At 41.5% G+C, this 10,983-nt stretch overlaps 1 protein-coding gene across 1 annotated transcript; it reads right to left on the bottom strand.

The window, feature by feature from the left end:
• Positions 1-3,535: 3,535 nt before the first annotated feature.
• On the bottom strand, positions 3,536-10,581 carry six6a (SIX homeobox 6a). Its single transcript, XM_071497565.1, has 2 exons — positions 9,096-10,581; positions 3,536-7,772 (listed from the first exon to the last, which is right to left on the bottom strand). The coding sequence occupies exons 1-2, from the start codon at positions 9,665-9,667 to the stop codon at positions 7,607-7,609; spliced, it is 738 nt and encodes a 245-aa protein (XP_071353666.1). The 5' UTR covers positions 9,668-10,581; the 3' UTR covers positions 3,536-7,606.
• Positions 10,582-10,983: the final 402 nt, after the last annotated feature.

Below are 10,983 nucleotides of genomic sequence, written 5' to 3'. Positions count from 1 at the left end.
GCTCTTAGTGGCAAGTTGTTTCAGACAATCTACATTTCCTAATGTGGGACAGTTCAGTCCAAAATGTGGTATAATGAAATGACTGTTAAAAGGCCCACAGTCCTGGTCAAAATTATTGACACCCCTAAATTTTGATTACATAATTCAGAATATCTTCAGAAATAAATGCAATAACCAGAATATTTTTATAAAATGTCCAAGATTGCTGAACAAAACAGAAAAAGAACAAACCTGGCACAGGAGTCAAATAATACAAACACAAATGTATCCAAGATACATTTATTGGCAAAATTTGGTTGCAGAACCTTTGGCAACAAATGTTGTTGCAAATGTTTCTTGAGCGTCTTCACCTGTAGTTTCTACCACTTACTATGCATTCAAGCTCTTTTTAAGGTAGCTCTTTTTGCAACAGTAGATTTCAACTCTCTCTAAAGGTTTTCAATGGGACTCATAGCTCCCCAGTTTAAAATGGTCCATCAACCATTTTTTGTGCAGCCAGATGTGTGCTTTGAGCTACTGTCCTGCTGAAAGACCCAAGACCTTCGCCTCAAACCATTTTGCCCTAAAATGCCTTGCTAATCTTCTGATTTCATCATTCCTTCTGATACATTCAGTGCCCCCAGTACCAGAGGCAGCAAAGCAGCCCGACAGCATGATAGAACCTCCACCATGTTTTACTGCAGGTATGGTGCTCTTTTCCTTATGGGCTTCATGTTGTTGCATATAAAAATGATGTGCTGTATTTCCAAAGAGCACTACTTCCATTTGTCCAAAGAATATTTTCCCAAAAAGACTGTGGTTTATCTATTAAAGTTTTTTTCAAAAATTAGTCTTGCCTTTTTGTGCCTTTCCTTCGACAGTGATGTCCCTGGCCTTTTCCCATGGAGCCCTACTTGGTTTAGTGTGTAGTGGTACAGCATGAAACCACCACTCCAGACTGCTCCGGTTGTGTGGTTGTTTTCTACAATCTGCAACAGCCTTCACAGACTTCTTTCATTGATTTTCTTCATCCTGCAATTGTCTTAATATTTTATGAAACTTCATGATAACATTAAGATCTGTTCAAACAGTTATTTCAGGAATTTTGGCCTTGTAACCTTTGGAATTATGTTTTTTAATAATAGCATTTTTGATGCTCTCAGACAGCTCTTGTCATTGTAAAAGAGAAACTGGAAACAATTTTTTTTGTAGTAGTAGTAAAACCATCATTCATTTGTGAATTCAGGTCATGTGAACACAAATTAAGCACAGGCGAGTTTTGCTTGTTTTCTTTAGGTTTTTTTTTTTTTTTTTTTTTAACTTTTTTAACTAATTTAAGTTGCCAATAATTGTGTCCAGGGTACATTTTGTGTTTGTATTATTTTACTGTTATGCAATTTTTTTCTTTTGTTCAGTAACCTTGGACATTTTATTAAAATATTCCGGTTATACAAAGTTCATTTATTTCTGAAGATATTCTGAGTTATGTACTTGAAATTCAACAATTGTGACCAGGCCTGTAAAATCACCTTAATTCATGAAGGCTAATAAAAACTTTTCAGGTCAGTAACACTCAAGGCTAAATGTGCAACCCCATCTTCAATAATTTTACCACTTACAATGTTGTAGCTGTTAGAAAACCTGGGCTTATAGGTGCGCATGTCATACAGAGAAAGCAGAATTGAATACACAGCTATTCATCAACCTGCTGTGAAATGCAAAGTTAAAACGTTAAACTGTTGAGGTGTTTAAAATGCTTTTATGTCACTATGCAGGAAACAGATACAAATGTAAGAGGCACATTTGAAGGCTATACATCAAACCCTCAGGCAACTCACTGACCTTTGGATGGTCTATGTATGGTTCTATAATCAATACATGGTCTTCACGCAGGGTGCTTCCTGTTTGAAGATGCTCCACCCTTATCTATGATTGGACATTTAAGAAGTCATGTAATTTCAATCGTATGACATCACAGCTGCGTTAACCCATAGTTTATTATTGACTTTAATTCGTTTGAGGGTAGACCTACCCCCACTGGAGCTTCGCTGTCCCACATTACGGCGTCCACATACTTTTGGCCACGTACTGCACCATAGCCGGCTCATATATTTGTCTTGACCACCCTCCATTTTTGAGGAGATTTTATTATGGACAAATGGGTCGAAAAACAGAGAAGCGAGTCGAAGCCAAAATGTGCAAACAATCAAAGTCGTTAATGGAGTTTCGCTCTGCTGGAGAAGCAGAATGACTTCAAGTGAAAGAATCACCCCGAAAATATCCACATTATTCCGATGTGATCCAGGTCGAAGAGGATGAAGGCAGAGGGGCTGAGGGAAGCGGAGCAGGGCAGGGATGAAGGCAGGGGATGGCAGGTGGATTAGATGAGTAGACAGGAAGCACAAGGAAACGGGGAAATACTCAAAAAACAAGGAATAAACTGGAGACCCGTGATCTGATAAATCAGATTATGGATAACTCAGGTGCAGCGTGCAGCCTGCTGCAGGTGCAGAGGTGGGTGTGTCCGAGGCGCAGAAAACCTCTTTGCAGCATCTCACTCCGGAGGCTGGATGGATCCCTGTCAACAGACTGGGCCTTTCCACGATTAGGCCTACACACCATTTACTCAGTGCGCTTTAAAGGCTGTCATCTCACTCCTCCCTTTGTGTCTTTACACGTCTTTAAATGCTGAAAGTGAATGAAAGTCAATTCAAAATGAAATGAGGAGTTTATGAGCGGTGTTCATAGCTTGAAACAGCATCTTAGACCATCATGTGAGACATGATTTACACAAAGTATGACTAAGCTGCAGCACTTTTTTAAAGTGGGTGAAAGAATTAATATTCACGGCCTCAGTATTTATAAAATCTTTTTATGGCTCAAAGTCTAATCCTTTGATTATTTTCTTCCATCAGCAAAGGTCTGACAGATCTTAAATTGTGTGAATCTGTCAAAGTCACATCAGTGACTAAAGACTGATACATTATTCTCAATTAGTTTGGTTTTATCAAGGCTATTTTATATCATGTAACAGAAAACTGTGGAAAAAAAACCAATATAATACGTTGCCTGCTAACATCTAACGTCCTACTAGTTGTCTCTGGATTGAAACTATTAATAAAGATACACAAGTGCCTCAGAAACGTGTCGGGTCCCTCGCGTATTTCCATGTCAGAAATCTGCGCCACCAGGGGGCGTCACTACCATGCAGTTTCCGTCTCCAGCTCACCATGATGGAGACAGCAGCTATAAAAGTGATTGTTACTCATTCCTTCAACAGAAAGCCTCTCTGGTGAGGAGAAGTACGGGCTACAATAACATGTGACAAAGCAGATATATAAACCTTGAAATAACTGCATTTCTGAGGTTGGGAAACACTGAAAGAAGGAGTGGTTCATAGTGAACATTTTTTATATAAATGCACAATGAACAGACAGAAAAAACGATGGGTTTTTTTTGGCCCTCCAACCAACTTATTTGATGGTGAATTTATCAAAAGATCACCTAGTGAGGCAAACGCTATATATATATATATAAGAATATATATGGGCTTTATGCTTTATGTTGCTGGAAAGTGCTTCGGTTGTCAGAGGACAAAAGGCCTGATGAAATGGACCTCGACCACTTCAGGAAGCGTTGAGAGGGGCAATGTGTCAGAGTGACAGTATCGGTGTATCAGCCCTCCACTGCTGCAGTCATGTTTGCATAATTTCAATCTGCAAAGTAACTAGTAGGCTATAACTGTCAGAGAGTGGGATTAAGTATGAGAGAAATACTCGAGTAAAGTGCGAGTCGTCCACCTGAAACTGTATTTGAGCAAATGTCTTTAGTTACATTCCACCAAAAGAGGAGCATCACAGAAAATCAGAACAAACATAAACCTCGGGATGAGGGCCCTCTTCTCCCAGATGAATACAATCAATGTTACTGTACATCCTTCAAACGAGCTGCAAAGATTACGCTCAAAAGCAACGTTTTTGATACTGGGCAGTGCAGTGGTGTCACTGCAGCTCTGCAGCCACATTAAAACACTGAACCCCGTCTAACCTACGTATTTTAACTGGTTTCTCTGCATGTTTCAAGCCCTTTGATATAATATCACTACCTACAAGCAAAAGACAAATGCCGAGCTTCCATTAGCCTGGATGCTGTGTGTTCCGAGGCACCTGACGGCTCCTGATGCTGTGCGCTGCTTGTGTTCATCAATTTTAAAACGACTCCTCTATGTCTCCCGGAAGCCTACTTGACAAACTTTGAGAGAGTGACTATAACACAGGCTATTTGATGTTATACCTCCTGACACAATACAGCAGGTTCTACATGTAAAAGACCCCTCATACAGGTGGGCGCACAGGCTCACCGCGTCCTTCAGCGGCTGTTCCACTCATTCAGCCCACTGTCATATGCTGCCATGAATGCCAATAATTTCATTCGCATGGCGGACAAAGCAGAGCGAGGATGCACAGAGCTGAGGTAAAAGCTAGACTCTTAACAATCTGGTTTAAAACGTCATGGTGGTGGATTTTTTTATCAGATCAGTTTTTTGAGACCACAATAACATTATGAAAGAAGAAAAGCCTGAACCTGTTTATTCCCCTGGTTAGAGATGTTAGAGTCTTAGAAATACAACAATGCTCTCCAGAGATTCTCTACGGCTACTAAGAGAATAGCAGTCCAGGGTGCTCTGTGCATTTTTTCTGTGTGTTTTAGCAAGCTATAGGTTTACTGTGTTCTTTTTATGGAGCTCTTTCTAATCAATTTGTCATGAAAAACAAATATACATTTTATTAATATTATATTATATTTATGTATTTTTTATTATTATTATTTACAAGTAGTAATTAGCGCTAGTGGGGATTCATCTGCAGACTAAAGGTATTTTATTATATATTAACTTATCTCTGCTGGGCCTATATAAAGTAAAGCCTATAAAGTTTTAACCAGTTTGTGGCTTTACCAAAAATAGTTAAGCATGCGGCTCCAATTCATGGTCTGCAGACAATTAGTTGCCATACATGTGCAGTCATTTAACCAAGTGTAGGGCGCTTCAGAGAGTCAGCGCACAGATTCAATCACAGCGAAGACGTATGGTCAAGGCTGCAGCCCGCCCTTCGACTCTGAAAGAGCCCCCACTCACACAAGTTAACAGCACTTCAGCACCTGACAGATCTCAACTTTTTGAGACCACAATCACACTGTCTGAGGATTAAATACTGCAGAGGTTCTGCACGCCGTCCTCACATACAAGACGCCAAGGTTAGGTTAGAAAAAAGAATCAGGCATTTTAATTTAGTCACAGCAGCCCACAAACTATAGCCCACTAAATAATTAATGAAATAACTGGAGCTCAGTCAATGCCCTGTGCCTGTGAGCAGGCTACTACGAGTAAGAAAACAATCAACTGGTAATTAAATCCTTTTAATGGGCCAAGCCATGAGCTCACACCACCGCCCGCCCGCAGACACATAAGCCACACACACACACACACACACACACACACATTAGAGAAGTTGTGATTTCCGTGCCCCAGACTACCCTCACAGGAGTCTTTTCTTTAGAGAGGGACCCGCGGTCGCTTCCCTTCACAAAACAGCGGCAGGGCCCCTTTTGTCCGAGCGGGGACCGGGACCATCATTAGCACTGATTACCGCTGACCAGTTTGACAACCTTATTGACTGCGAGAAAGACTTTTTCATCTAGTCCCCCTGTCGTCCTTATTTTCAATAGAAACGGAAATATTCAGCCATTTTGTCCCCGTCGTTTGAAAGAGAGGCAGCAAAAGTAAAAAAAAAAAAAAAGCCTCCCAACCCCATTTATTTCCCTTCACTTGTCTCCTCTCTCTCTCTCTCCATACAGACTTAGCCTCTGTGTTGCTCCAGCTGACAGACTTTTGTCTGTTTAAGAAGTTACTGTTGCCTCATTAATTGCAAATAGGAGGAAACCAGGTGTCTGTCCCATCAGCCGGAAAAGCTCAGCTTTAACCTCTGGTTTAGTCTGCTTCTGCCCACTTTGCATTGTACCGGTTCTCACCTCATTAAAGTAGGTATTTTGTTCTGATTTGAAGTTTATTTATAGGCTAATCCAGTTATGCTTCGCACTAATAGGTTAGTGCAGATAAATATATTTTACTGAAATCGTTTCCCCCTGGAGAGGGATTTTGAGGCTTAATCCCAGATGTAAGTTTCGTAGGAGGCTGCAATAAGTAAATAGCCCATCAATGTTAGTCAGGAATTGCCTATGAGAAAATAATATAGTATACGCCTCCAGGGGAAAAGAAGTATTAAGTGAATATTGTTTTAGGCTAATTTTCATACAACAGTGCGACATTTTTATTGAAGGAGTTAGACTGCTAAATCGAGCATAATCGAGCCTGTTGTTCATTCAAATTAAACATAATCTATCAAATAAACACATAGGCTGATTTTGAATTCTAAGATGATGCTATATTTGCGCATTAGCGCTACACAAATTCAACAAAACATTATATTGATGTAGCCTTAACAAATCTGTCACAAGAGGAGCTGTGAGCCTCTTTTATTTGTGTTAATTCACGGGATGCATTTGCACCACGATGCACGGCCTAATGACTGAACCGCAGCCCGGGAGTCTTGGGAAAACAGACACTTGCACGACTTAAGAAGCCTGTTTCTCCATCGTCTAAAGCTCATTTCCACAATCTGCCGCGTTTTGATCTGTGTGAGCTCTCTCGCAGATCATCCGGGTTAGTGAGTCGGCCTCTCCGTGACCTCTCGCTGTCACCCTGCGTTACAGGACACCGAGCGTGTTGGCCAATTAGGCCTCGCTCGAAAACGTGTCAGGGAATACAGCAGCGTGATATCACGAAAAGCTGTCTTTTCATGAAAACAGCCAAGAGGATTTTATATAACAATATTAATATTTTCAAATTTTATTCATCACTTTGTGTCTTTTTTTTTCCACACGACAATCCAAAAAAAAAAAAAAAAAAAAAATTAAAATTTATACTTTCTTGATCAACAATTATTTTATTAAGTTATCTTTACTTTTTTTTTTTTTTCTTTCTTTCTTTTACGGAAACACATTTTCACTAAAGCGCGCATGCTCAACAGGTTCACCTGTGTACAAGGTAAGTATTAAAAACACCAAGCAAATGAATATGAAATTCGAAGAGACAGAGCAGATCGTTTTAAATAGGCAAATAAACATTATTTATAAAACTTTGAAAGTAAAGTAAAAATATCACAGTTCTTTTTCAACATGAAATACCCACAGAGAACAGCAGGTTAGGCGCTCGGATGCCTTCATCCCTTTTCCTTTTTTTTTTTATGTCTTCTTTTTTTACGTTTCATCTCGGGGCGTTGGTTTATTAGTCCGTGAAATATGTTTCGTCCATATTAAGTTCTGTTATCCACACGTGGGTAAAACGCAAACAAAAGTATAGTAGGCCTAAAAGGATAAGGACGGGCAGTCAGATCAGATCCCCTCATGTTTTGGCAGCCGTCAGATCTCAGTCAATAGGCTATCAGTTTATATGTGTGTGTGTGTGTATGTGTGTGTTTTTAACTCAACGCAGGCACTATGACTTGTTTTATTAGATTGTCTTTCACTCGAATCCCTCTTTAATTCTTCAACACCCTCGATCTGCCCGTCAGATGTCACATTCACTGTCGCTGGAGGTGATGGAGATGGCCGAGGCGGCCGCTTTGCTGGACAGACTGGCCTCCGGACTGGACGAGTTCCCCAGGCGGTCCACGGTGCCGTCCTCATCCGCCAGGGAGCGAACCGAGCCGCCGGACAGGACCTGCTGCTGGAGCCTAAAAAGGACGCAGGACAGACAGAGGGACAACATGGCGTGAAAACGGCTACTGTGCTGGGCGTTTAGCCTTTTCAGTGTTGTCAAAATTTGTGTCCCCCACCCCCCTGACAAGTGTTTGGAAGAAAAAAAATGGATGAACAAATAATCTAGTTTCACACAACAGCGTCTTCCTCAGACGTTCTTGAACTGAGGGTCATTTTTCTGGAGATGTATTTTCTGCAGTTTTTCAAAAAAAAAAAAAAAAAAAAAAAAAAAAAAAAAAATATATATATATATATATATATATATATACATATATATATATAGAAATAGAAAAGAAACAGGAGTGCAAGAAATTGGTTTGTTTCAACTCAATATCTTTTTTTTTCAATTAAATTTTTTCACATTCACAAAAATGAAATTACGAAAAACTGACATTTTGGGGGGGGTGGGTGGGTACATTGTTAAAATATCCCTTATAACAACAAATAGCACTGTTACGTTATCAGTTCAGCAATTATCAATTTTAGATTACCACAAAAGATAAGAGAGATTATTTACAGTATGGACTATGTTAAGATTTCAAATGCTGTTTTTTCAGGAAGAGCTCACCTAATGAACGTATAGCTTACACCATTAATGTCAGCACCTACTGGAAAATTATAGGCTATTTTAACTACAATAAACATGACCAATACAGAAGTGTGACCTCGACCCACGCTGCAAGCAGGCCTTCCAACAGAGCGGCTGCAACTGGAATTGGCAATTACCCCATTAGCTTTTTAAAAAATATAATATTGTCACAGAGCCACTGGCCTATCAAGGTGTAATAACAATCAGATAAGCATAAAATAGCATATTAATGTGGGTCAAATGTCCGCGTCAGCCTGAATGTTGTTGTGTTTAATCCTATTCACAACAATTACGAGTGAAACCGTTTATCCAGAGCTTTGTTCTCGTAATAATCTTTTTGCTATCCCAATATTTTTTAGAAATGTCACTCGTGCTGGCTGGCCATTTTCTGCATTTGAACCCCCTTAAAATATAATTTCATTATATACACAGCCAGCAGCGTTTAGACCTATTAAAAAAAGAAAAAGCCCCCTGATTTTGGGATTACAGGATGATTGTTTATCCAGAGAAATGTCAGAATCAAATGGCTACAAGCAGCGTGGGTTACGGCCTATTTTACTATATTAAAATATATGTGTATATTAAAAGACATGATGCATAGATCAAGTCCGGATGCAGGATGTTCTTCCATCTCTACTGTGACCAAATCATTTGTTTACTGTTGCAGGTATCGTGATCAGAAACCATCCGAGAGATGCGTGCAGCTCACCTGTTCTTCGCAGCCGCCGCTCTGTCTCTTTGTCTGCGATTTTTGAACCAGTTTCCTACTTGTGTGGGTGTAAGTCCGGTAGCCTGTGCAAGCTCCCTCTTTTTACTGGGATTCGGGTAGGGATCCTGCAAATACCATTCTCTTAACAAGTGCCGGGTTCTCTCCTTGAAGCAGTGGGTTTTCTGCTCTCCATCCCAGATGGTTCTGGGTAAGGGGAACTTCTTCCGCACCCTGTATTTGTCCACTGGCCCCAGCGGGCGTCCCCGCAGCTTCTCAGCCTCCTGGTAGTGCGCTTCGAGCCACAGCGCCTGCAGCTTCGTGTGCGACTCTTTGGTGAACTTGTGGTTCTCCAGGATGTGATAGAGTTCACGGAAATTGCCGGTGTGGAAAGCGACCACGGCCCGGGCCCTCAGCACCGACTCGTTCTTGTTGAGGACCTCGCAGGCCGCTGGCGCCACGGGAAGCGACCAGAGGAAGCGGCCGAGGCGCTCGACGTCCCCGCTCTCCTCCAGAGTCTCGCAGACCCCGGCGACCTGCTGGGGGCTGAAATTCAAGATGGGCAGCTGAAACATGGAGGCTTCTCCTGTGTTTCCCTCTCCCCCTCCTTTCTCCTCTCTCTCTCTCTCTCTCTCGCTCCTCCGCGTCGAGTCCTCCGCTTCTTCTTTCCGTGCGCCAAGGCAATCCAAGACACCCCCCAAAAAAAAGCAAGGCAATCCCAAAGTTACCGAACCAGTCGTCTGACCAGCCGCGAAAAAACGCAAACACCCAGCGCCGCGGAGGGAGGACCGATGCTGCGTGGGGGCCGGCTACCGCATCCTCGGGCTCGGCAAACTTGGCAGGCAAAGGGCTGAAGGTGCGAGAAAATTAAAGCCGGAGCAGCGGTGAATTTTTCAAGGTAGGCTGGGATTGAAAGTAGCCTACGAAAGAATTAAAGCCGGAGCCGAGATGTATTTTTCAAGGGGGGAGAAAAAGACAGTCAAGCCCCCTCCGATGATTTCCTATTGGACTTGGCAGATTGGCTGCCCGGTTGCCATGGATGCACGTCAATCACTGTCAAGTTCGGCCAATCAGGCGGAAAGGAGATCTCAGCACCTCCCTTTTCAAAAATAATATAAACATTTTGACCTTTTTGCTTCGCAGTCTTCAAACGCTTAGCTGCCCCGCCGTGCCTTCCCAACAGCCGCTGCCTTTGTGCGGCGGGCGGTGTTAAAGAAAAGACTCTTCAGTCTTTACAGGCGAACAGGCTCAGCTCAGGCTGCCTGCACGGCTCTTGGAGCAGGCTGAATAACACATCCCCGCTGCCCAGTCCTGCCCTGACATCAGCAGATAACGTCAGGCAGTGTTGTGTACATTTGAGACAATCTTTACACAGTTGATATTTTGACTGTGTTTTGCTTGGTGATTTTTATATTGACCACCTCACTTATGATGGGCTTTATTTTTAAAGTCTCGTTAGGCCTATAGGTTAATACTCTTATATAGCCTATATATATATATATATATATATATATATATAGCCTATATATAAGCCCACATAGAGGGTTTTATACAATCTGAATGTGCCTTCATTTTAAAAATCAGATTATCGATCATTTTTACATTCAGATATGGTTAATATCCTTATATAGACCAAGTCATCCATGAGAAATTGTAGAAATACTTTTTAAAAGGGCCGATGTGCTTGGCTATTATTTCAAAACAAAGTTTCGCAAACTTCAAGACAGTTAGTCAAGGGTCCCGGGATTTTTAAACCTCACAAAAAATGTATTTAGCCCACTAACCATAATAAATTACATTAGAGCCTAAGTTATGATGATGCATGCTCTTTTATGAGGGACGTGAGTAAATGCTGTTTTTGAAAACACAGGCTGATTGACTGCTGTTAAAG

Source organism: Trachinotus anak, unplaced genomic scaffold (genome assembly GCF_046630095.1).
Source record: "Trachinotus anak isolate AG129_WGS33_773 ecotype Australia unplaced genomic scaffold, CSIRO_AGI_Tana_v1 ptg000015l, whole genome shotgun sequence".
NCBI lineage: Eukaryota > Metazoa > Chordata > Actinopteri > Carangiformes > Carangidae > Trachinotus > Trachinotus anak.
Note: the sequence above shows the minus strand (reverse complement) of the source record. Positions and strands in the feature narration are given on the sequence as shown.